At 38.4% G+C, this 26,500-nt stretch overlaps 1 protein-coding gene across 6 annotated transcripts in view; it reads left to right on the top strand.

The window, feature by feature from the left end:
• Eml6 (echinoderm microtubule associated protein like 6) overlaps positions 1 to 26,500 on the top strand; it is a 336,360-nt gene that overhangs the window by 172,079 nt on the left and 137,781 nt on the right. For all 6 annotated transcript variants that reach the window (XR_001234170.1, XM_013514625.1, XM_013514624.1 and 3 more), the window contains exons 7-10: positions 13,566 to 13,767; positions 17,049 to 17,186; positions 19,471 to 19,727; positions 23,713 to 23,925. Coding sequence is in view for 5 of the 6 variants with exons in the window: in XM_013514625.1 (XP_013370079.1) it covers positions 13,566 to 13,767; positions 17,049 to 17,186; positions 19,471 to 19,727; positions 23,713 to 23,925 (810 nt within the window). In the remaining variant the exon portion in view is untranslated. The remainder of the gene's footprint in view (positions 1 to 13,565; positions 13,768 to 17,048; positions 17,187 to 19,470; positions 19,728 to 23,712; positions 23,926 to 26,500) is intronic.

Raw genomic sequence — 26,500 nt, 5'->3', positions numbered from 1 at the left:
TTCACGTACTATAAGATATATCACTTAGCCATTCAGTAAACATTTATTAAGCATCTACTAAGTGCCAGATCATGCCAAGTAATGGGGTTGGCATTTTTAAAAGGCCTGTCTTTGTCATTGTGTCCATACCATTGGGGCCTTGTATGTTGGTTTTAGTTGCAAACACATACTGAATTGTTACTGTGTCCAATAAACTATTAACTGAGTCCACAGAGATTCTACATTAGATCATCAATGGACATGCGTTGGAGCCTGAAGTCCCCAGGACACATCTGCCTTTGCTTGTTGCCGTCACTGTTGCCCCTCCCTGGTCCATCATCTCTCACATAGATGACAACAGTTGCTCTATAATTGGTGCCTCTGCTTTGACCATTGTTTTCTGCATAGCAGCATAAGCCAGATCACATTATTCCTTACCTCAAAACCCTGGGCGACTTCCCATTTTCCCCAGAGCTTTGGGTGCCTCTTGGTGTACTGGGCTGGCTCGTACCTCCCCTCCCCTTGCACTCACAAGCTGCACCTTCTGCTACAACACTGTCCCCAAAAGCCCGCGGGACTCGTTCCCACCTCTCCTTCCGGCTTTGCACCAGTGATGCCTTCCTGATGGCCTCACTTGAAATTGCAGCCCCCTCTGCCTTCACCTGCCCTGGGCACACCAGATGGCTCCTCCTAGTTCTGCTTTTCACCTTGTAACATACAGCATTGCTAATCCATGCACTGTGCTCATGGCCTTGTCTGTTTCCCCAAGTGTGTGGACTCTTCTCTCCTTCCTCTTGAGCACTCATCACAGTGCCTGGCATGTGCTGGAGCCCTGGAAACAGCTGTCAGATGAGTGAATGAAGAGGGCATTCTGTGTTTGGAGTGCAGAGCCCTACAGGGCAACCCGATGACAATCATGCTGCAGGAGGAAGAAGCAACTTGGTTCCCTTGTGCCAACCTGCTGTGTGCAAGATCTAAGCCAGACTCCAAAGACGAGGACAAGAGGTCATAGAGCAGGTGCCAGGAACTGAGCTTCACGGTCAGGTCTCCTCTCGTAGAGCTTGGTGCCCAATGGCAGAATGGACTGTGCGGGGCTGGTGGAGGTGGGAGCCTAGGTGTTTCTTCCCACTGCTCATTATTGTTATTATCATTCTTCTTGCTCATAGTACAGTGAGAGACATACAGCCTAGCAGTTCTCACTAGGGTGATTTTATCTCCTAGAGGACACTGCCATTGTCTGGAGGTGTTTTTGTCACAATAGGACAGGTGTGTGTGTGGCATTTGTGGTTAGAAGCTGAGATGCTGCTAAACCTATACCACACAGGACCACCAGCACAATGAAGAGTTGTCTGACTCTGAACATTAACAGTGGTGTGGATGAGCAGCCCTGGTATAAAATACTCAGAAGCACAACTCTCAACTCTGAGAAGAGCCTTATTGAAAGTGGGAACATCCTGTTGTTTTTGTCTCTTGGGTGGCTTCATAACTACCTCTCTGCTCCCTTGTGGTCTCTCTGCATGCCCACCACTCTCCTTTGGGCCGGGCCCCCATCTCCGTACTGTTCTGCTGCAGGTGGAGGCATGCTGCAGAGGCATATGTGTGAGAGCAGGGGACAGTAGGGCTTGCCACCGGGAGGCATGGTGTTGTTTGCTCAGGCTCTGCGTGGAACGTGGTGTCAGAAGAGCGCAAGGCTGGCTGTTCATTCTCATAATTTCCTTGCAAACACTTCCTGAGCCCGCCTCATAGAAAAGTCAGCCTGGGTAGGAGACTGTGGGTTTTTATCTCTTGATGTCCTGTTATGTTATATGGATCCTTCAGAGTTCCTATGGCAATGGGGATCTTCAGTCCTTTGGGGTGGGTTTTAAAATAACAAGGATTTTGTCAAGAGTATCTTTCAGTATAAATTCATCTGGCAAGTCTCAAGAGGAGAGCGGCAGGCCATGCTGAGGATGAGACCAAGGAGCTACCCGGACTGTGTCTGCAGAGAGCATTGAGATTCCCACAGCAAGGCCCATACTGAGTGGTCTCACTCTGGAAGCCTTTGTGCTAAGCACTCTACACATAGGCTCCATTTAGTGCTCAAACAACATTGGCCGGGTAGCTTCTTAGGCCTGAGAACTGGACAATTGCAGAAAGCCCCATAGGCAGAAAGTCCCTATGTTTACATCCTTTGCTGGCACTAGACTGTCTTGGAATTATTGATCTTTTCTCCTGAAACCCTAGTAATACAATTTTCAAGTAGTTTTCTCCTCTTTTGTTTTTTATTTTGGTTAACACATACTAATTGTACACACTAGTGGTGCTCAATGTGGTATTTCCATGCCTGCACGTAGCATGCACTGATCAAATCCAGCCTTCCCTTATGGACACCTTCCATGTACACACCCCTCCCATCCTCCACAGATCACTCTTCTACATTCAGGTCAACCTTTTTTAGCTTCCATATATGAAAGAGAACTACTTATTTTTCTGTTTCTGGCTTATTTCATTTAACACGATGATCTCCATTTTTGTTCATTTTGCTGCGAATGACAGGATTTCAGTCACCTTTATGGTTGAATAATATTCCACTTTGTGTGTGTGTGTGTGTGTGTGTGTGTATATATATATACACATATATACACACATATATATATACATATATACACATATATATGTGTGTATATATGTGTATATATACACATATATATAATATTCCACTTTGTGTGTGTGTGTATATATATATATACACACACAGTACCACATTTTTGTTATTCATCTGTGGATAGCTATCTGGGCTTATTCCATGTCTTAGCTATTGGATATAGTCCATAGATATAGCTTTGGTATGTTGACTTACTTCATTTCCTTATATATATATTCAGAATTGGGAGAGCTGGATCATATGGTAGATTTGTTTCTAGTTTTTGGAGTAAACTCCTTGCTGTTCCCTATAATGGCTGTGCTAATTTACAGTCCCAACAGTGACGGAATTCCTTTATCTCCACATCCTCACAACATGAGTCTTATTTATATATTTAATAAGAGCCATTCTAATTGGGATGAGATGGTTTCTCATTGTAGTTTTGATTTGAATTTCCTTGATGGCTAATGATATTGAATATTTTTTCACATACCTGTTGGTTGTTTGTATTTCATTTGAGACATCTGTTTAGATAATCTGTCATTTTAAATTGGGGTATTTGGTTTTTAAAGTTTTTTGAGTTACATATTCTGGATACTAATCCTCTATGAGATGAAAAGTTGGCAAATGCTTTCTCCCATTCAGTAGATGGTCTCTTTGTTCTGTTGATTGTTTTCATTGCTGTGCAGAAACTTCTCAGTTTGTTGCAATCCCCTTTGTGAATTTCTGCTTTTCTTCCAGAGTTTTGGGGTCCTATGAGAAAATTATTGTCTATACACATGTCTTCAAGTATTTCCCCTGTTTTCTTCTAGTAATTTCAGAATCTTAGGTCTTAGCTTTCAGTTTTTCACTTGATTTTTGTACAGTATTGGAGAGATAGGGTCAAGTACTATTCTTCTGCATGTGGACATCCACTTTTCCCAGCAGTCTTTATTGAAGAGGCTGTCCTTTCTCCAACATATGTTTTTGGCACCTCTGTCAAGAATTAGTTGACTATAGAGGTAAAGGCTCATTTCTAAGATGTCTATTCCGTTCTTTTGGTCTATGTATCCCAATACATGCTGTTACAGTCACCATCGTGTGTGTGTTTGTTTGTTTTGCTCAAGATTACTCTGGCTATTCAGAGCCTTTTGTGATTCCAGAGAATTGTTTTTTAGTTCTGTGAAGAATGTCATTGGTATTTTGCTGAGGACTACATTGAATTGATATTTTCATTGGGTAGTATGGGACATTTAAAAAGTATTAATTCCAATCCATGAATATTGGGGGTCCTTGCTTTTTGTGTGATCTTTAGTTTGTTTCATCACAGTTGTATAATTTTCATGTAGAGGTTTTTTGTGTCCTTGATTAAATTTATATGTAAAAATTTTTTTAAAAATTTAAAAACTTTTAGAAAGAGGAACTAAAATATATCATGTACAGGTACAAAGTCACTATGATGGGGGCTGGGGATATAGCTCAGCAGCATAAGTGCCTGCCTGGCAAGTGCAAGGTTCTGCATTCGATTCCTGGTACAAAAAAAAATTCACTATGATGATTGTGATCATTATGCATATCTAAATTATACTAATAAACTTAAGTATAAAAAAATAAATTTTTATGTAGGTGCTTTATCTTTTGTAATCATTGTGAACTGGACTACTTTTATTATTTCTTACTAAGCAAATTTATTATTGATGTATAAAAAAGCTACTGATTTTTGTATATTTGATTTTTGTATCCCATTACTTTATTTATCAGTTCTAATGGTCTTTTTTTGTAGGTACCAGAAATCAAATTCAGGATCTAATAGCCTTTTGATGGAATCTTTACATTTATTATCATCTGCAAACAAGGGTACTTTAATTTACCCCCATCCTATTTGTATACTTTTATTTTTTTTCTCTTGCCTAATTGCTCTCAAACTTATGGTACTATACTGAATAAAAGTGAACACACTCATCTTGTTCCTGATTTTAATGGAAATGCTTTCAGCTTTTCCTATTCAGTGTAATAGTATTTGTGGATTTGTTATATGTAGTCTTTATTATGTTGAGGTTTGTTTCTCCTGTACCTAATTTGTTTAGGCCATTTCTCGTGAAAGGATATTGAATTTTATCAAATACTTTTTTGCATTTATTGAGATGATCATATGACTTTTATCAGTCAGTCTATTGACAGATTGTATTATGTCTGCTTAGTGTAAGTTGATCCATCCTTGCACTCCTGGGGTGAAACCCATTGATCAGGGTGAATGATCCTTTTGATGTGTTATTGAATTTGAGTTGCTAGTATTTTGAGAACTTTTACATCTGTGTTCACCAGAGGTATTAGTCTATAGTTTTCTTTTTCAGTTCTGTCCTATCTGGTTTTGGCAACAGGCTAAGGCTGGCCTCATAGAATGAGCTTTAAATAGTTGTCTCCCTTTTAATTCTTTGGAATAGTTTGAGAAGAATTAGCTTTTTTTTTTTTTTTTTTTGCTATTGTTTCTTTGCCCTTAACTTTTTTCTTTTCCTTTTTTATATTCAGAAATGTGGACATTTGTTCATTTAATGATATTCAAAGATCCTTAATGTTCTCTTCCTTTCTTCATTTAAAAAAAAAAATTTTAACCAGGCATGGTGGCATATGCCTGTAATCCTAGCACTCAGGAGGCAGAAGCAGGAGGATCTTTGCAAGTTTGAGACCAGCCTGGGCTACAAAGTGAGCTCAAGGCCAGCCTTAATTGTATAGCAAGACCCTGTCTCAAAAAGATAAATAAATAATAAATTTAAAAATATTTTTTAGATATTTCAAAAGACCTATCTTCCAGTTCAAATATTCTTTCTTCTAGTTGATCTAGTCTGTTGTTAAAGGTTTCAACTATACTTTTCATTGCAGTTATTGAGCTATTTATTTCAAAGATTTCTGTTTGGATCTTTTTTTCTTCAAAATTTCTATCTTTGATTAATTTCTCATTTATATCCTCCACTGTCTTCCTAGTTTCCTATAACTGTTTATCTGTATTGTCTTGGATCTTATCAAGATTTTCTATAATTATTCTTTTAAAGTATTTGTCAGGCATTTTGTCCATATCTATTTCTTTGAAATTTGAAAGGGTTATTTAGTAACCTTTCCTTTTAGACACATTGTGTTCTTTTAGAGAGATTTTATTACATTGTTTTTTTCATATTTCATTGATCCTACATTGAAATTTGCATGTCTAGTAGATTGTTTCTCTCTACCACTTTTGCAGGGCAGCCTTCTTGGCAAGTAGCTCTCTCTTGAAGATGTATCTCAGAACGTAGATTTATTATGTAATTTTGAGTTTGTTTCCAGCTTGGCACTGAAGTGTAGTCTCATTGTAGCTTTTTTGGCTGTAATGAATAACTTTGGCCACAGTGTATACCACAGAAGAGTTGAAGAGACTCAGCACTTTTATAACTGTGCCTGGTGGTGCAGTCTGGCACTTTAAATTTTTAGCTCCTCTCACTGAAGACTGAGAACACCCTCATCAGGTGTGGTAAGCAATGCTTCTGAGCCCTATAGAGCTAAAAATAACAACACCTAACCCCATTCTGCACAACTGAAAGGACTCCCTGGGCAATATCTGGGCATGTTTTGTGGGCTGTAGCGGGGAGGTTGTTGTTTGTTTTGTTTTTGAGATAGGGTCTTGCCGTGTAGTCCAGGTTTGCCTTGAACTCACTGTGGACCCCAGGATGGCTTGAAACTCATGGAAATCCTCTTTCTTCAGCCTCCCAAGTGCTGGGGTACAGATGTATGCTGCCACGCCCAGCTTGATCTGGGCATCTGTATTTTAAAATAGTCCATATAGATTCTGATGCACAGTAGGAGCTGGGATTATCTGGTCTCAGTTATTTACCGTATTTTCAGCACTTGGTGCAGAGAATTTAGGAGCATTATTAATTAACATGGCCTATTCTATTGCCAGTTTTCCCCTCTGGGGCCAGTTAATTAGGGGGGAAAGGCTATTTATTTTATTCCCTTAATAGTTCTGACCTTGTGTGTTGGGCCATAGCCTTGCCTCCTGTGAATTTGTAGTGCAAGCATATAAAAACTATTTCTTAAAAACCCACGAATACATTGTAATACAAGGACGTTACTGATCAGTTACATAGAAATATTATAGGCAGTTAGACAGGGCTAAGCCCTCAAAGGAGCCAGTGCTAAAGATGAGATACCTTGCAACTGTGGAAGAGACAGGCACTTCTGCTGAGGACCAGACCTCTAGATAAAAGATGGAACAAATGCACCCACATACCTCCCTAGGGATGGACATCAGAGATTGATATTCTAAATAGGTATCAATCACCTTGAAAAGGGCAGGAAGAGTCACTAACCCAACCCCCTACAGGAAAACCCTTGTTCTGTATTCATGCCCACTTGCTACATGACTCGCTTCCTCATTTGATCCTGATTTAACCGTTTTACCTGAGCAATTATACTCGTGATCTCATTGTGCACATAATTTTGTCCCACCTCATGCCCACCTTGCAAGTTCCCATTTTCCCCACCTTGGACATTCCTCACCTCCTGGATTTGCTCTATAAAAATCCCTAGGAAAGGCAGGTTCCTTGGAAACTCATTCAGTCCCTCTTCTGTCTCTCAGACAGAAACTTTCTTCCCCCACCCCAATAAATTTATTCTGCTCATAACCTCCATTGTTCCTAAAATTCATTCTTCAATTTTAGAGAACACAAACTCATCCCAGATATCGTTCACATTGGGAGTTTCTTTCCCTTATGTCAATAGTCAAATGCACATGGGGCAACATCATAGCTCCTGGCTCACTGTGTAGCAGGCTAGCTCTGACCACACATTCAGCAAATTGCTATACACTGAGACATAAAATCAGTACAGAGACCCTGACAAGGCACAAAGGCTGGGTGGTTAGCACAATAATGACATACACTGATTAACTTACTAAATGCCAGGCTCTGGGTCAAGTGTTAACTGTGTTGAAGCCTCACAGTTCCATGAAGTGGCAGTGCTCATTTATCTTCATTTGCTGTGACCCTCAGCTGGCAGTAGCAGGGGGTAGGCTATAAATCCACTTTATTCAGTCAACGAGTGGAAAATGAACAGTGTCCTTTATTAATGAGGTCTGTGTTTGGTATTCATAGACCAAAACTTCCCAGCCCAGGCTTTAGAATTGTAGCAGGTTAAAAGGATGCTGTTTTCCACTCTCTGGCCTCAATGTAAAACCCGGACAAAGAGCTGGTAAGAATTTGATCCTAGCCATAGTTTCAGGTTTAAATGGGTGGTTTGCTCTCTAGTGCCATCTACTGGCTAATCTGTGGCTTAAAGTAATTAGTATGGTTATTCCTCCCATTCTTTTAACTACTGGTGGATTCTAACCGTATTTCAAATGATAGCCTTTGTTTTCCTGACTCCCAGCACAGAAGATAAACAGACAGCTGAATTACTGTGGAGTGGCCGCCTTGGCCAGCCCCACGAGGCGCTGTGATTAAACTTCTCTGAGAACCCAAGCGTGGATAGACATGAGAAAGAACGGACAGGAAGAACCTCGTCAGGACCTGTCACTCTGCAGGGTCTCTCCGGAGTGTGCCCAGAAGAGAGGGCAGTTCTCTCGCCGCTCCTGCGTGCCGAGGAGTCACTAGGGTTAGATGAGGAAATGAGAATGCTGTCGGAAGCCGGATACAACGCTCTGCCTGCTGATGCGTGTTCAGGGAGCTCCCCTATGGACAGTGGTTCCCCGGGATGAGAATGACCAGCATCGTATCTGTTACCTGGCAGATGGAGGGATGTGACCAAAGGCAAGTTACATGTTCGAAGAACAGAAGTGTGTGTGGAGAGACTGAGTGGTTCTCTAAGACAAAATATTCGTCGCTCACCAAGCTTATGTTTTAAATGAGAAAACGTAGCGCACTTTTGTCCCTTCCTTCTTCCCTCCCTCCTCTCCCCTTCTCTTCTCTCTTCAGTCTCTCCCACCCACCGTTTAGCCAGAAGCAACGTCTGTCAGTGTAACTCCTTTGCGTTTGCTAATTACACACCTTCCATCACAATGGTTCGCTCACTGGAACCTTTTTTTCTTCCAAGTCAAGTCTCCTGCAAACACGGATCTTCAAGCGCTGATGGAAAGGCAGGGTGGAGCATGCACCGTGCTCAGCATGCAGGAGCAGTGGAGAGAACTGCAGTCTCTTCTGAGCACGTTCTCGAAAGACCCTGCAGAGTGACAGGCCCCTGACAAGGTTCTTTCTGTTCTTAATCCCGATTCCCAGGCCCTCTCCTTGCTAGACCCCTAGAGCTCCTCTGAGTAATCTGGAACTCCTGGGACCAGTCTGAGAATGCCGGAGCCTCAACTGCCCATCAGTCTGTGCCGAGTTGAAAGTTCATCTTTGTTCCTGAGCTTCTTAAAAATAAAATACAGAGCAGATTTTTTAAAATGTCAGTATATGGTTGCCAAGTCCCAAGTTATGTGTTGTAGGTATTTTTGTACTTGTCTGAACTTGTTCCTCCAAACAAGATTTTAAAAATAAGGACAGTGGAGATAATAAATATTTGTACACTAGACCAAATATAATGCTAGGTCCTTTGGAGAAGTTTTTGTTTTGAAGCCATTTGGTCTGGTATGACTATATGTGCTTTTGGAGCCATGGGGAGAATCGGTGTGTTCATGCTTACAGTGATGGAAGGTGTGTAATTAGCAAACGCAATCGGTGTGAAGCTGTGGATTCCAGGTCTTCTTGGAAAAAGATAACGTATCTTTTTTTTTTTTAAAAGATAACGTTTCTAAGACCATCAGTGAAATTATAAAAGCATTGTGCTTTGAATATTTGATGACAGTTAAAATTTATGTTATGTCCTCCGGCGCACGGGGAGCCATGGGCGGGGAGCGCCCGTCTTCCAACCGGCAGCTCACTCCCTGCCTTATAGGCTCCTGGAGGGAGGGCCTCCAGCGCACAGGGAGCCACGGGCAGGGAGCGCCTGTCTTCCAGCTGGCTGATTTCCTGCCTCGTAGGCCCCCAGAGGGAGGGCCCCCGATGCACGGGGAGCCATGCAGCCGTGAGCGCTGTCGCGCGCCAGCCTTCAAGCCTGCTGCTGCTGCTCAATTGAGAACTACCATGACACAGAGAAACAATGACACAATTGGCCCACCATGCACCGGCTGCAGATGCCCACCTATGGACATGTGTGAATCATTCAAACATGGAGAAACCCCTGGGAATACATGCTATACAACGGGCCACTCTTGCTCCTGCCATTGAGAACCAGAAAGGTCTAGAGTCAGCAGAGGAGCAGCTGCTGAACAAGGCCTCGGAGACCATGAGAATGCAGACTAAGCCCGAGGGGTCAGATGTCCTGTGGACTGGGGTCATGAGAGCCGCTCAGAAGCTGTAAACCAGGAGGACCTTGCACAATACATGCAGAGACTCCCTGGAAGTCATTCTTCCCCTGACAGTACAGGCTGTGGTGGAGCCCCGGAGAAGTCTGCAACAGGATTCCTGCTGCCTGTGCTGACAGTTGGGGAGAGGACACTGACTGGTTGTGGGGTCCCAATGTGATGAGAGGCTGGAGAGAAAACGCTACAAAAAATGGCTTGGGCCCCAGACGGCTCACTTGATTTTTGACAACCCTTAGGCTGTAACTACTTGTTAGATCCTTCTTGCGTATCTCTGTCTTCCTGAGAAACCACTTCTAAGATACCAACATGTATTACAGCAGTCATTGATATTTTCCTACTGATCTATCCATAACTCTGTAATGTTTGTATTGTTCCTATCCTGTTTCATAAATGGATGCATGTTTATTATTATGTGTTTCCTACAACAACCATTGAAAATAGTTAATGATTATTCAATAGGTCACTCATGTATAGTTCTATTTATTTTCTTTTGAAGATACCTAAGTAGAGTACAACAGCTATTGATAATCTCCTACCTCTGTTGTCTGTAACTCACCATTATTTGTCTATTTGTTTTCCTGAGAAACTATCTTGTAGATAACAATATGTAAAACAATAACCATTGATAATTTCCTACCACTTTGTCTGTAATTTGGTAAGCCCCCCCCATTATTGTTATCCTTCTTTTACTCTTTAAAATAAAAAAAATTATGTTATATCACTATCACCAAAATAAATACTGAATATATTATATATAATATATGTATATATATACATAAATTTGTTTTTGTTTTGCTGTGTAGATGCCTGCTAATGAATGTCTAGTCCCTCCTTAAAATATAAGTTCCAATAGAGGCAGGAGCCTGCTTATTTTCTCTGAGCTCCAATGTCAGGCACATAGTAGGTTCTCAGTAATTTTTTTTAAATGAATTAATATGCTATGTCCCTCTTCAAGTGTTCTCACTGAGAACAGGGATGTATATTTTATTCCTTGGTATCTCCAAGGATTCAATTAATACTTGTGATTTTGGTATTTTATTTCATTTATTGAACAATTCTCACTGAGCATCTACTACCTGCCAGCCACTGTGCTAGATTCTGCAGCAACAGCAGTGAGTAAACTGATAAAGTTCTTGTCTTCATAGACTCCCTTTCTAGAGGGAGGAAGTGGGTGGTAAATGAAGGAATGGTGTGATGTTTCTTGCTGATAACGGAACACCGCCAACTCTGTGTTTCCCAGTATCTCTGAAGAGCAAGCACCTTTGTGTAATAAAAGTATGAGGAGTGCAAAGCCAGGGGCAAGACAGTGAGCTCAGCCCTCACCTGTCAGCCCCTGCAGGCACAAAGAAAAGCACAAAGGAGGAAATGGGAGTATGCTGATTCCTGAGTGGAGATTATGTCTTGTGAGATAGGAATGAGGAAGGCAGGGCAAAGTCTGCTGCCGCCCAGCGTGGCTCCTCATCTGGAGCTGTGTGTGTTCCTTGCCAACCCATCCTCAAGTTCCGGAGGAGAATGACCTGTGCTAGCAGCTACTGAGGTCTCTCTGCTCACTCCTTGCAGCTGAAAGAATACATGTGCCTGTGTGCTTTCTCCTTCCATCTCAGGATACATAGTGGTGAATTCAGAGTGAGGAGTACAAATAGACTTGTGCCTTAAAAGACTAAAAAAAATTAGTACTTTATTTGATCTTTTACAGACCGCAAATGAGAATTATAGTTAGTGTGTTCTCAGACCCAAAATTACCACTTCTGTTCTCATTTGGCTTAGCATTTGTAGTGGATTTTTAAAAATAGATTTTATTTTAAAAATAGGGTTTTAGTAATTATAAGTTCACAGTAAAGCTGAGTGGAAAGTACAGAGAATCTGTATCACTGCTCCCCACACATGCACAGGCCCCTGGGCTTCCACTGGCAGTATCTGTGGAGGAGGGGGGAGTGGATGAACTACAGCAACACAGTGTTATTGCCCAAAGTCCATAGTTCACGTTAGGGTTCACTCTTGGGATTGTCCATCCTGTGAGTTTTGACTAACATGTAGTGATGATGTGTGTGTCGTTATACTGTCCTACAGAATAGTTTCAGTGCCCTAAAACTCTGCTGTGTTCTCTTTCTTCCTCTGTCCTGAGTTTTTCAGTTTTGTAATAGTGTTATTAGAATTTTATATTTGAAATATTTGAAAGAACTATTTAATAGACCTCTCAACACAGTAAAATTACTTTCTTGGTCAAAGAATACCTGTTTCAAAAATTATATAAACCTAATTAATTTTAGAGCATTCTTTTACTGTCAGAGAGGTTCAAATTTGGATGGTAAATTACATGTTCTTCAAAATCAAAGTCTAGTCTTAAAGGAGAAAACACTAAGGAGAAGAAAGGACTCTGCCTTGGGTATCAGGGATAGAGCAAGAGTGCAGCTGGGGTCCCTGACTTCTGCCCCTCTGTATACCAAAGACACAAAGCCTGTTGAGCAGGAACATCAGATTGCAGAGCTTATTGCAGACTTGCCTTGTTTGAAAGGGTTGGAAAACTGGAATTGCTTGTGTTTTTCCATCTCCACTGTGGGAATATTCACTGCATAAGTCAGTAAATAGCAAATCTAGGAAAAAATAAAGTGGACCTGAAGCAGTTAGAGACCAAAATTCCAGTGGGCATATGAGGATCTGCTTAAAGATTATGAAATACTGTGGAAGTAGAAGGTTGGACTGAAAGAGTGCCACACTTTTAGAACACATTCCATAAATTCAGACAAGGAAGAATGTCATCTTCATTGACAAGTGTTTGATGGTATTTTGAGATTGAAATTAGTTTTATTTGCATATTCCTGAGATATAATACATCTGTTTATCAAGTACAGTGAGTCTCAGTTCTTGTCAAATACATACTAAACTTGCCTGATATAATAATTAAGTATTCTGTGGTATCACCCACATAAAATTTATACAAGTATTAACCTAGAGATTAAGGGGATTACTTCTTTATACTAACTTTTTCATATCAAATAAAAAGGAGATTGTTTCCAACTTAGGTTTTCATAAATACTAATTTGTTTTCATATTCATTTCAAAATGTACTTAAGATATGTCCTACTATAAATTTTTTTGGTACCAGGGATTGAATTTAGGATCTCACACTTGCCAGGTAGCCACTGTGCCACTGAGCTATATCCCCAGCTGTCCTGCTGTAAAAATGCACAGATTTCCTAAATCACATAAGAAAGAGTGGTCACTCTAGAGATGAAGTCCCAGGGATGGGAGAAATGTCAGCCTGTGTAAAGTGACATGGAATTGTTTTTTCACCTGTGGGAGTTTCTAAAACGTGTCACTTTAGCTCAATGATGGCAAAGGTTTAGAGGCAAGTGCCCCAACTGCAAACCAGAACCTGCTTATCTGTTGCAAAACATCAACATGCAATGAAACCTAGATACTGAGGTTTTAGTTTAGAAAAAACAACTCATACATTAACATCCTTTGTCTTTAAAAAATAATAATAATAATAATAATACATGTGCCATAGGTTTGCCACCACTGCCTTAGATGCTAGCTTGACAAAAGGTATTTATTTCAGATGTTTTTCTTTCATATGCAAATGGCGTGAAGAAATGCTTTCACTTACTTTCTCAGGCCTTTCTATCCGGAGCGTGTGCTGGAAAGCAGACCGCCTTCTTGCAGGGACCCAGGACAGTGAAATATTTGAAGTGATCGTGAGAGAGCGGGACAAGCCAATGCTGATCCTGCAGGGCCACTGTGAGGGGGAGCTCTGGGCTCTAGCCCTGCACCCCAAGAAGCCCCTGGCTGTGACCGGTAGCGACGACCGCTCTGTCAGGTGAGGACCCAAGCAGCAGCTGCCATTGCCTGCTGACTTCTTCAGGGTAGCAGATTTCTTTTGCCCAAGTTTATATGTAACTTAGGAGAAGGATAAACTGCAGTGAAGTACCACCCGCCTTCCAAATGGAATGTGAAATTCAGCTCAGCACTGGCTGGCTTTTTAGCTTGTTGTTATGTTTCTTCGGCTCCACTTCAGTCCCACAAATGTTCTTAGAAGAAGAAATGCGTCAATGAATACTCTTTGGTCTGGTTTACTGTTCTCCTGCCTCATGTGAGCGAAGCCCACTCTGCCATGAGACCATATTTCCCCCTCTTACACTTCGTGCTCTGAAGTTGCTGCAAAGTCATTTTACTGTGTGCGCACATGTGATACTGGATACCGGACCCAGGACCTTCTCACTGAGCCACATCCTCAGCCACCTTCCCCAACTTTTTACAGTTTTGAAACAGGATCTCACTAAGTAGATAAGTTGCACAAGCTGGTCACCCTCCCACCTCGGCCTTCTCAGAGTGCAGGGTTACAGGGGTGCACCGCCACGCCTCGCTGCCCTCTCACCAGTGCTTCACTCACTTTATGCTCTTGCTCTCACTCCTCATCTAAGAGTTTTTAAATTGCTTTTAGTACATAAGTAAATTACTATTTTTTGGTAAATTCTCAGATGGAATCTAAACATTGTCTCACACCAAAGGAGAAGGCTGGTTCCCCAGAAGATGTGCGATTGTACTAGGACCTTCACAGTTCTTGCTATGAGTCATCTTGTCTTCTTTGAGAGCACAGTATGACATGGGCCTAAAGAGTGTGAACCCAGTGTTCTTATGACTGTGGAGGGAATGAATATGTGATTTAAAAGCCTGAGATGAAGACTTACACTTACCTCAGCATTTTTGAATTTATGATCAGCTTTAAATGTGCTCAATAGCAAATAGAAAACAGAGTCCATGAGAATGAGAAGACCAGAATAATTGATCAGTTGGTTGATTGATTACTGCTTCTGGGTTTTAACAGCTAACAGAGAACATGATGGACTAGACCAAAGGCCACTGCTTTTCCCACGCACTGCATGTTAGAAGGCAGTCCAGGTGCAGTTCACTCAGTTCTCCTTCTCGGTCTCCACCAAGCATGAAAACCTCATCATTCTCACCATCACTGGAAATGGTGATAGTTATCTCCTCATGTAGTGTGATGTTTATTTGGGTTAGATTTTGTTGATTTCTTCCTTTTGTGTTTTTGGATTTGGTTTTGTTTTTGGTTTTTTGCTTTTTTGCTTTTTTGTCTTTTTGACACAGGGTCTCGCTCTGCAGTTCAGGCTGGCCTTGAGTTCACTTTGTAGCCCAGGCTGGCCTCAAACTCACAGCGTGGATCCTGGCTCAGCCTCCTGAGTGCTGGGATTACAGGTGTATAATCACCACGCCTTGTGTGATTCCTTCCTATTATCATTTTGTTCTGCTTTCCCAATGCAGCCAACATAATGCCACAAAGTATTTAGACACCTGTATCACTATCCATCCAGAAAGGAGAAATTTTGCTAAAGTCCTTGGAGTTTGCACTTAAGAACTGAATCACATCTCAGAACTAGAAACATCACTGAAGAGCCCTGGCTGCCAGAATCTGTTTTATTCCCCTTAACCATTAATTTGGCTAAATATTTTTATTATTAAGTTTACCGGTGCAATTTAGATATACATATTGATCACATTCATCATAGAGAATTTGTACCTGTACATGATATATCTTGAATCCTCTTTTTGTTCCCATTCTCTCCCCATCACTTCAACCTCACTTCCCCTCCTTGTTTACAAAATTTTGTCCCATTTTATCCATCTTTCCTCATTCTTTTCTTTTCCCTTGCTTCCTTCCCCTCTCCCCCTCCCTGGTTTCCTTTTCCTTTTGAACAGTTTCTTCCTACTTCACAATATCTATTACACATTTTGGTTCTTATTTATACTTACAGTTGAAAAGGGCTAAAATTTTAAATATAATTTTACAGTGAGTTTTGAAATTTAGGGAGGGTAAGAGTTACAGTTTTGTTTTGAGACCAAGTCTCACTATGTAGCCCCAGGCTTGCCTTGTACTCACTATTTGGCTCCAGGCTGGCCTTGAATTCTCCGTGATGGCCCTCCTCCCTCAGCTTCTCAGTGCTTGGGATTACAGGCCCATACCACCTTGCCTGATTTAACAGTCATCATTTTTTAAGAAAGATGAGTGTAATGACTCTAGAAGGCAGTCCCATTTATGAGGAGTCATGGTTTCTTCATCTCTATAAAGTAAATCTTACATTGCTTAAAATAATACAAGGCTCAAACCAGTGTAGGATGCTGAATAATGGATAAAGTATTGAGAGAATATCAAAAGCTTTTGATTGCACAATATAGGCTGCTTAGGGAGTAAACTGCTCACCATACAGTTCCCCATGCTAAGGAGTGTGTTTAGTCCCTCCTAATGGCAAAGTGCACTCAGGGAAATTATCATATGTGACTTATTCTTGCCCTTTTTATTCAGAATTCTAGGTACTCAGTCCCCCTGGTAGGCACTGTTGAGTGTCAAGAGAAGACTCTTAAGTCCTAACAGACAGGGTTTGAATACTGTAATTACAACTAAAACAGAACCTTTATTTGTACCTTACAAATATTTTGAGGGGGTTCTCTTAGTTTAAGATACCTGTGTTGGTACCTGGTTTGGTTCTGAAGCTGGGAACTTGTGCAGCCAGCTCTCCTGAAAGCTCTGTGTGGGATGCAGCTGCCTTGGATCGCAATTTCCTGTCCACGTGGTAGCCATGACTGTACCTAACTGATATGGAACCATCTACTGTTCCTTATCTCAGATATGTTTTCTTTACAGGGAAGCCAGCAAACATGTGTGTTTCAGTCTATGTGCTTAAGTACCAGTTACCAGAAAGATTCTCATGTATATGCTAAACCTACAGTAATGGCACTGGTACTTCTTCTGATACTATAAATGTGATTAAAAACCTCTATAGGACAATTTTTGAAGAGGAGATCTTGTATAAAGTATCACTTGTATTTTCCTTATTCTATGAATCCCAAAATCTTTGGAAATGTTATTTCATATCTCCTGCTAGGTTTTTCAAATGACGAAAGTGACCCAAATATGAGTAAAACACCTTCCCAGGTTCCCTGACAGGCTATGATAAAGGGCCCTGGGGTGAAGTTATTCCTACTGTCTTGTTAGCATCAGTGTGATGAGAGGGCCTTTCTGCCTTGGGCCATCTGAAGACTCTGTGAAGTTGGTTTGGTTTTGTCCTTTGTTATCATCCTCAGGCTGTGGAGCCTGGCTGACCATGCCTTGATTGCCCGCTGTAACATGGAAGAAGCAGTTCGCAGTGTTGCCTTCAGCCCCGACGGGTCTCAGTTGGCCCTGGGCATGAAGGATGGGTCTTTCATTGTTCTCCGAGTTAGGTAAGTACAGACACTGAATTCATATTGAGGAATGCACTAATGTGAAACATTAAGATTCTTCTGGTCATAATATGTGCCTGGACCTTAGAAAACACACATTTACTCTTTCAAGTACAAATACTGGAGACCCTCAGTCCCCTATCTGTAATTCTGTAGTACACAACATTCTTATGTCCAAATATCTTGGATAATGTCTTTGGTAGCAAAGCCTAACTTAGTGAATGAAGATGAAGCTGTTTATGGTCTTGCAGTTTCTTACTCGGAATAATAAGACCTCATGTGATTAGCTGAAAAAATATTGTTTACTACACAGAGTTGCCCAGTGCGTATAAGGAGATGTTATATAACATACCATAATGACCCTTTCCAAAGATACAATGAATAACAAATTCTCAGGCACATTTGATACCAAAGGCTTTGGATAGGAGCTCTGTTGTTAAGCCAAGAAAAGAGGAAGAGGTAATAAAGCAATGTCCACCAGTGTTAGATTTTTAGAGGTGAACTTGAATGAAAGATTTCTTCTACCCATCATTAGTACTAAAATGGAATATTTCCTGTTTACTAACATCATATATTATTCCTACTGGACAAAATTATGACCCACTTATGTAATTTCTCTGAAGGCATTAGTGCTTTCTTGGCTAACACATTTTGTTATCACAGAAAAGAATTGCAGCTGTAAATTAAACACTGCATGTCTTGCACAGAGAAAATTCTACACAGCACTGAGTTCATTACAGTGAATTCTCATTACCAGCCACACATAACTCATTACCAAATTGATGGGCAGTGTTTCCTTTGATTAGTGACTTCCTTTCCTCTGCCAGGTGATTTATGGTAAGATGGATAGTTACTAGATTTCGTTTTGATTCATATATCAAGACAAAAACCCACGCACACCTATTTTATGACATTGTAGTATACTGTTATGCTATTAGTAAATGATAGAAGGTATAAGGGATTATTGTGTAGAAGCAAACACTCATTATTTATGCATTCAGTTTGTTTTGGAGTCGAAGTCATCTTTATGGCCCAGGCACCTGTCAGTCATCATCCTGTCCAACAATTGGGAGTAAAAAAATCTTTCTGAGCTTTCAAATATAAGCAGAAATTCTTAAAAGAATGTGATTGGAAAAGATGCAAAATATTCCAATGATATAGTGTATTCATTGTTGACTCAGTGAAAATTAAATGATTACATAATTTAAATTTTTCCTTCTACTTTTTGAACTGGCATTTTTGTAACAATGAATATCAACTCTAGCAATCACTGGTTTCTCATTCTAAAAGTTTGAAAAGATGGTTTATTTTTATGCTAACCTTTGCATACTTTAAGAACAATTTTAAAAATTCTGAAATTTTAAATAAAAAGTTTAGAAAAAAATAATACATAGTTGAATATGAAAGCAAGTATGCAGTGCAGTAAGTTCTTATATTTGAAATTTTAAAATATTTCAAATGTTTATTAATTTTAATAAACTGGCTATATATTTTGAGTATTTCAGCTTTCCTCAAAAGTCAGTCTTTTGAACAGTTAATGTGTAATTGTTTGATCAATCTTACATGCCTACCTCTTGTTATCTGTGCATCCACTTTAAAGATAACAATATGTAATATCACAACTGTTGTTAATTTCCTATCACCTTGCTTTGAAATCCTGTATCATTTTTATTATTTTTATGTTGTTTTGTTTATCTCTTTGTTTTTGTTCTTTTCTCTTTAAAATGAAAAAAAGAAAAAATATATAGATGTGTAGACTGGGATAAGTGTATTGCTGATGTCTATTGGTTTATTGAAAGGAACAGTTAATGCTTAAATTTTTTTCTTACGAATTTTGCATGCTTGTATCTGGTAATCAGAACAACTAATTTGAAGACAACAATATGCAATATAACAACCATTTCTGAATTCCTACCATCTTATTTAATAAAGCTTTGTATCGTTTCTAATTTTTTTATTACTTGTTATTGTCTTTAATTGTTTGATCAATCTTGCATTCTTACATCTGGTAATCTGAGCAACTTCTTTGAAGATAACAATATGTAATATAACAACCATTGTTAATTCCTATCATCTTGTTTTGAAATCCTGTATCATTTTTATTGTTTTTGTGTTGTTTTGTTTTTGTCTTCATTGTTGTTATTTTGTTATTTTTTTTCCCTTTAAAATAAAAAAGTCAGTTTCTGGAGATTTTCTCTCTCTTTCAAAAAAGTTTTCCTCTGAAACATGTATTTAAAATATGACTTGGATTTTCTGTTTATCACTTTGCTTTTTATTCTTGCAGAGATATGACAGAAGTAGTTCATATCAAAGATCGGAAAGAAGTTATTCATGAAATGAAATTTTCTCCTGATGGGTCCTACCTTGCAGTGGGATCCAATGATGGCCCAGTAGATGTCTATGCTGTTTCCCAGAGGTATAAGAAGATTGGAGAATGCAACAAGTCCATCAGCTTCATTACACACATTGACTGGTCTTTGGACAGTAAATACTTGCAAACTAATGATGGTGCTGGAGAACGGTTGTTCTACAAAATGCCATGTAAGTTATGCATAGCAGTCATGGGATGTTTGTAGAAAGCAAAACTTAGAACCACATGAAGAACATATAAGAGAATGTCCTTGTGACCTCAGGGCAAGGCATGTTTTCGGAAACAAGACCCTCAAATCATAAACCCTCAAAAGGTTAATGAATTGAAACACATTAAATAAAAAATAACTGTGTAACAAAAGAGACCATGAGTGAAATTCAAAGACAAGGCATAGAACAGGCATAAATCCCTGCAATTGTTATAATGGAAAAAGAATATACATCTATAATATGTAAAGAATGCCTAAAGATAAGTGAAAGGGAAAACTACTAGAAAAATGCACAAATCTGAAAGGCCCAATCCATGTATGAACTCGTGACAATGATAATTGAAACAACAGTGACTACCATTTAGGCTGACAGAAGTCTATCAGTATTAGATGGAGCAAAGAAAAAGTGAAAGCTATGGACACTGCTGGTGGGAGCATACACAGAGGCACACGCACAAGAGTGTTTTTGTAATGGTTACAATAGCTGAAAATGATCATTCCTGAAAGATCAGCAAGGGGAGACTCTATGTAAATGTGATATATGTAGTCATATAATAGAATACTAGAAAGAACTTAAACTAGAACTACGTGTATCAGTAGCATAGATACAAACTGAGCAAATGAAGGTTGCTAAATGGTATGTCCAGTGTGTGATCATTTATATAAAATTTTAGGATGTGGGAAATCCAATGCATTATTTATAAACACATACATATAATAACTTTTTAATATGTAGAAATTATAAACACTTAAATCAGGGTACTGGTCACCTCTAAGGAAGAAGGGAGAAATGAGACTGGGGGGGGGAATACCCAGTGGATCTTAAATATCTAACATTTTCTTAAAATTCTGTGATAAAGACAAAATATTGTTTTGTTGATTCACACACTTCATCATCATAGTCTCTATACTTTTCTGTATACTTGAAATATTTAATAATTTTTTAAACTAGAGATAATCTTAAATACATAGCTGTACAGTCATCTTCCATGTGTTGGGAGGTTTATGAACCATTTTGTTCATTATCCACATCTTCTGCTGTATCTGCTATTCCTCCTCCTTCTTCATTCCTGCTCTGCCAGTTTCATTGTTGAACTCTAAAAGTTGCATCTCTAACATAAATAATGGTAATGCAAAATAGATGTCACATTTTGGTTAGTGCTTTGCCCGCACAGCTCTGCAGTGGGATTAGAAATGAATGAAATCACCTGGAGGTGTGCTTATTGAGTTCCACCTGCCAAGCAGTAACACTCCAGTCAAAATCCAGGCTGAGAATAGTTGGCTGCAGACAGTTAGGAAAACTGGTTCCTGCCAGAATCCAAAAGCAGCAAGAATAGTCTTATTGCAACTTTAGGCAGGATGGCCCTTGCAGAATTAGAAACTGTCTCTGAAATCCATTGTTAACTTCTAGACAACACTTCAGTTTGAGTCCTCAAAGATTTAAAGATGCTTGTCCTCATTTACAGTGACTACTGTAGTCTCAAGTATGTTTTCTTCACAATTGGAATCTCTGTTATATGACTATTTGGTAAACTGTGCCCATCAAAATTTTAAGAAGCTACAATTTTTGTGACTACACTATAACCTTTATAAGAAATTCATCCGATTTACATATACTAATTTTGTAATATTTAGTTGTAATATTTAGTAATATTTGTTTGTAATACTAAATATCTCAAAGATAAATTTCTATATGTATTATAATATTTAATGATTTATAATATAAAAGGAAATTTTTAATGTTAATCTTGGCCTCAAATAATTATATTTGCCTTAAAATTTGTATTGAAAATTATTTACCATAAAGTCATATGTAAAATGTAACTTCATTTTTAAGTTTCTGTCTCATCAAATTCATCAGGGAACCATGATTAGATGTGTATGTTTTTATGTCTACTGTCTTTGCTTGATATTATTTCATACATTTTTCCATACAATACAAGCATAATGGAACATGTTTGTCACTTGCAATAAGGATAATCATCCTGGTCTGTGATGTTATTTTTCTATTACAATTTCCAGTTTCTTCAGAAAATGAGTTCCTTTGCTAGAGCAGATAGTGCAGCTCCAAATACCTTTATAGAGGTGGGGTTTTCCCTACTAAGTTACTGCCTTGTTTGTATTCTCCAAAGCAGGAGCACCAGGCCAGAGATCATGTTCTAACCATGAACTCTCTGGTTCTATGGTCCTTGTAATAAATTCTTTGTTTGGTTTTTTTTGTTTGTTTGTTTTTCTTCCAATACCAGGAATCAAACTCACGACCGTGCGCTTGCCAGGCAGGCGCTTTGCCGCTGAGCTAAATCCCCAGCCCCTGTAATGAACTCTTATGTGCTATAGTTCAGAAGTTTGGGCTGCTAGTTTAACAGTGCACAAGTAATGTACCTGGACACCTATGCTTACAGAGTTTTCATTGGTAATATTTATTTTGTAGAATTAAGAAATACACATAATTGTGTTGACTTTGTACTTTTAAATGGTGTGTAGCTAAGTATTTCCCAAACATTATTGTTTGTGTTTCCCTGTTGTGTGTTCTTACATTGTTCTTACAGCGGATATTGCTGACAAGCTGCTGGTAAAAATAGGACACTGCGCCATACACATTTGGGAGCATGCCCAGCACACTCTTCAGGACTATTTCTCTCAACCAGTTACACTTACTCCATCATAACTGTATGAGTTCAGTGCCTAGAACATTTATTTTTTATTTATTCCTTTTTTTGACAAATGAACTTGAATTTGGATTTATTCATCGTGAGATCCAGGCTATACAAATATAAATCTTAGGGACTTGCAGCACTGCTTCCAGAAGACAAAACAGCGCAAGTTTGGGTTTTCACTCTGAGGATCCCTTGCTTGAAATTTCTTAGGTTCACAGTAGTGGATTTCAGTTCACACTAGTGAATTTATATATTTCACACTAGTGAATTTATATACTTCACATACCTGTTGAATTAGAATTTACACATAATAAAATGCAGAGATTTTAAGTACATACATGTATTATAATGTCAGATGTCAGATTTTCAGTACACACTTTGAGTTTAATAAATGTATACATCTATACAAATATGACTTTATTCAAGATGTACATTTTTATCAAAGTTCTCTTGTTCCAGTAGTAATTTAAGTAAAACTCAAAATTTAGATTATGTGATAACTTTGGCTCAAACTCAGTTTGTTCGTGAATCTGGTATACTTTTTATTTTCTATTTTTTTAATTTATTTTATTTTATGGAAAAAAAGGTAAAACAAAATTTCATAATGAAAATAATAGAAAAATAACAATAGTTAATATATTGCATACTGTTAACTTTAAAGTAGTTATTCAAGTACAAAATTTTAATTCCCAGGGGCTGGGGATTTAGCTCAGCGGCAAAAGCGCCTGCCTGGCAAGTGCAAGGTAGTGAGTTCGGTTCCTGGTACCGGAGAAAAACCAAAAAAAAAACAAAAACAAAATTTTAATTCCCATATCTTGTGCCTAGAACTTTTAAACTTAAATAATAAAATCCATTATTTTTAAAGCTAAGTTATAGTGTGAATTTAATTTTTGTGAACATTCTTGAAGTATAAAAAATAAAAGTTTAGGATAAACTTTAAGTTTTTGAACCTAGCAAAATGTTGGTAACTTAATGGGACAAGATATAGTTTAATAAGGTTATGGCATCAGTAGTGCAAAGCAAACTATCACTTATATCTAAGATACAGGAAGTAGTTCAGAATATTATATTTAGAACAATAATCATTCTCTATTCTTTTTATATATGCAGGTTGAGTGTGTGTTTGTAAAAATCCTGCCCCCAAAATATCATGAACTATCTAAAATAATTAGAATCTGTAATTTCCTTGATTTATAGTAGTTTTTAAAAATAAAAGGTAGACCTAAGAAAAGAAAAATGAATAAATTACAATATGTTTTTATGTAGCATCATATAATTTATTATTTTTAGCCGGGAAGCCTTTAATAAGCAAAGAAGAAATCAAAGGGATTCCATGGGCTTCCTGGACATGTGTGAAAGGCCCTGAAGTGAGTGGAATTTGGCCCAAATACACTGAAGTTACTGACATCAATTCAGTAGATGCAAATTATAATAGCTCAGTGCTGGTGTCTGGAGATGATTTTGGGCTGGTCAAATTGTTTAAATTTCCTTGTCTCAAGAAAGGTAAGCCAAAAGATTGTTTCATTGCATATTTGTTTTTGTTATTTGGGGATTTCTTTTCTTTTATCTTTAAAGTGAAAAACAAAATTTATATGTATATAAAAGGATAGCTGGGGTAGATGTATTGTTGATATCTATGGTTTATTGAAAGGAACAGTCAATGCTTAAAATTTTCTTTTTTCTTGACCAATTTTGTACGCTTGAATCTGGTAATCAGAATGACTGATCTGGAAGCAACAATATGTAACACAAGAGCCACTGTTGAGCTCCTACCATCTTGTATGGTGAAGCTCTTCATCATTTCCAAAGCTTTTTTCCTTTTTTTTATTACTTGTTACTGTCTTTGATTGTTTGATGAATCTTACATTATTACGTCTGGTGGACTGAGCAATTTCTTTGAAGATAACAGTATGTAATGTAGCAACCATTGTTAATTCCTCTCATTATGTTTTGAGCTCATGTATTGTTTTTGTGTTGTTTAGATTTTGTCTTTATTGTTGTTTTTGTTAGATTTTTATCTTTAAAATAAAAAATAAATAAGATAAGAAATAAGAAAAGATTTACTTTAGACTGCACATAAAGCACAGTGAACCCATTTTCCCTTTGCCTCACCATTACTTGCGGTAGGTGCTGGCAGCTGAACTGACTCTGAGAAAACTTGTAGGTTCCACTCCTAACCTTACTCCCAAATTTTGCCATAAAATATCCATTTTTACTATTATTTTCTAATCACACTAGTAAATTGCTAGTCCTTGGAAACAAAAACACCCTTTTTTATGGCTTTCTGTTTTTATTAGTGGCATTTCCATTTACAAAATATAGTAATTCTTGATCATTGAAAATTAAATAGACTCTCACACCAACCTGTACTTTTTCTTTCTAAATAGGAAATGCAAGACTATTTCCTTGGTTTCTATTCAACAAACCCTTTATTTTCTGTTGTATATTTATATTTGCTCTTCAATAATTTTATATAAAATGTGTTAGTGGGATCTACTTTTGCCATCCTGAGATACATGGTTTTGCAAATCTAAGGGAGAATTTGTTAATACAATTAATACCATTTTGTGATTTGTAGGTCTTGTGTTACACTTTTAAACAAGGCATACTTTATTTACATTTGTGTCAATTAATATTCATAATTTAAATTTATATATTCTATTAAAATATTGTAATTAAATTCTTTTAAACTACCCAGCTACTTAAATTTAAAAGAGCAAAGCAAATCTTTTTAGTCATAATTAAAATAAAATCTGAAGGTGATTGTTCTGGGGTAGTAACAGCTTATGGCCCCCTGGCTGCAGCATTAATTTTGCAAACCAGATTTGCAGAACTGTAACTGGTGAATTTTTGAGAGAGAAGTTGGATTCAAAATCTTTCCTGCCCTCATGGGGGTCTTTTTGTTGCACTTGTTTTATTCTTCAAATTGTATGGCACCTTTAGGCTTTGGAGAATGTGACTTAATTAACTATGTAATGACCCCGCCTCATCTATTTTTGCAAGTTTAGACAAATCCACAGACTCTTCTGCACTGTGCCCTGAATATATGATCTTGTGAAAGCAATCAGCAGGGACATGCTGCTGTCTGAAAACTCTTTCACTTGAATGATTTTTAAATTAAGCAAGGAAAGGGATTGAAAAATGTAATCAGAAAGTCATTTTCAGCTAACTGGCAGTTTAGAAGCAGTAACAATTATGGTACAAATGAAACATAAAATGCAAAGAAAAATCACTATCACTTACACTTGACAAAATGGCCATCAGTTTAAAATGCTTGCAGCACAAAATTACCCCAGTGTGCCAAATTCAAACTCCTCCGTCTTCCTAATGGACCTTGTAATTAATAGGGCATATCTTGTAAGACTGAGTAATTCATTTGCAGAGAGTTAGTTAGGCAAGTTAGAAGGTATCTGAGAACTCAGGATTTAGGGGAAACATGACCAAGATCAGAAGTAGTTCTATCCCAGTGTCAGAACTGCGAATGACGTTACTCCATGAGAGTTGATGATATCTCCTGTATATTCCCAAACCTTGTAAGGGAGACTTGGATCTGGAAGATAGCAATGGAAATAGGGATCTATTATTAGAGCTGGGAGGGGGTAAGTAGTGCTGTCTGTCAAACTGAGATACCCATGTAGGACAGTGATCTGTGGACAAGGGCATGTGGGAGAGAAGGACGGGCCACTGCAGAGTGATGGTGTGGGGAGAGTGGCAACACCTACCTCAGCAGTCTGCCAAGTGTATACATGTCCTCAGAGCAAACTGACTTACTCTACTTTTCATGATGCATGGTTCATAAAGCTTGCAATTTCCCTTAGAGACTGTCAGGCTGTTGCATTCTTTTTGTGTGAAAACTGCTAGCAGGGAAGTTAATAAAAGTGTTCAGGAATTATTAATAATAATGGTAGTTGGTGGAACTAGTTTCTCTCTAGCTAGGGCACCAGTAACAGAATCTTTCCACCTCTCCCAAGCTTTTTTTGTTTTTTTTGGTTTTCTTTTCATTTTAAAAACAAAAGGAGGAAAACATTAATAGACAGATAACCTTTTACAAAATAGCAAAAGAACAGTACAGACAATA

Source organism: Chinchilla lanigera, unplaced genomic scaffold (genome assembly GCF_000276665.1).
Source record: "Chinchilla lanigera isolate Chin_1 unplaced genomic scaffold, ChiLan1.0 scaffold00023, whole genome shotgun sequence".
Taxonomy (NCBI): Eukaryota; Metazoa; Chordata; class Mammalia; order Rodentia; family Chinchillidae; genus Chinchilla; species Chinchilla lanigera.
Note: the sequence above shows the minus strand (reverse complement) of the source record. Positions and strands in the feature narration are given on the sequence as shown.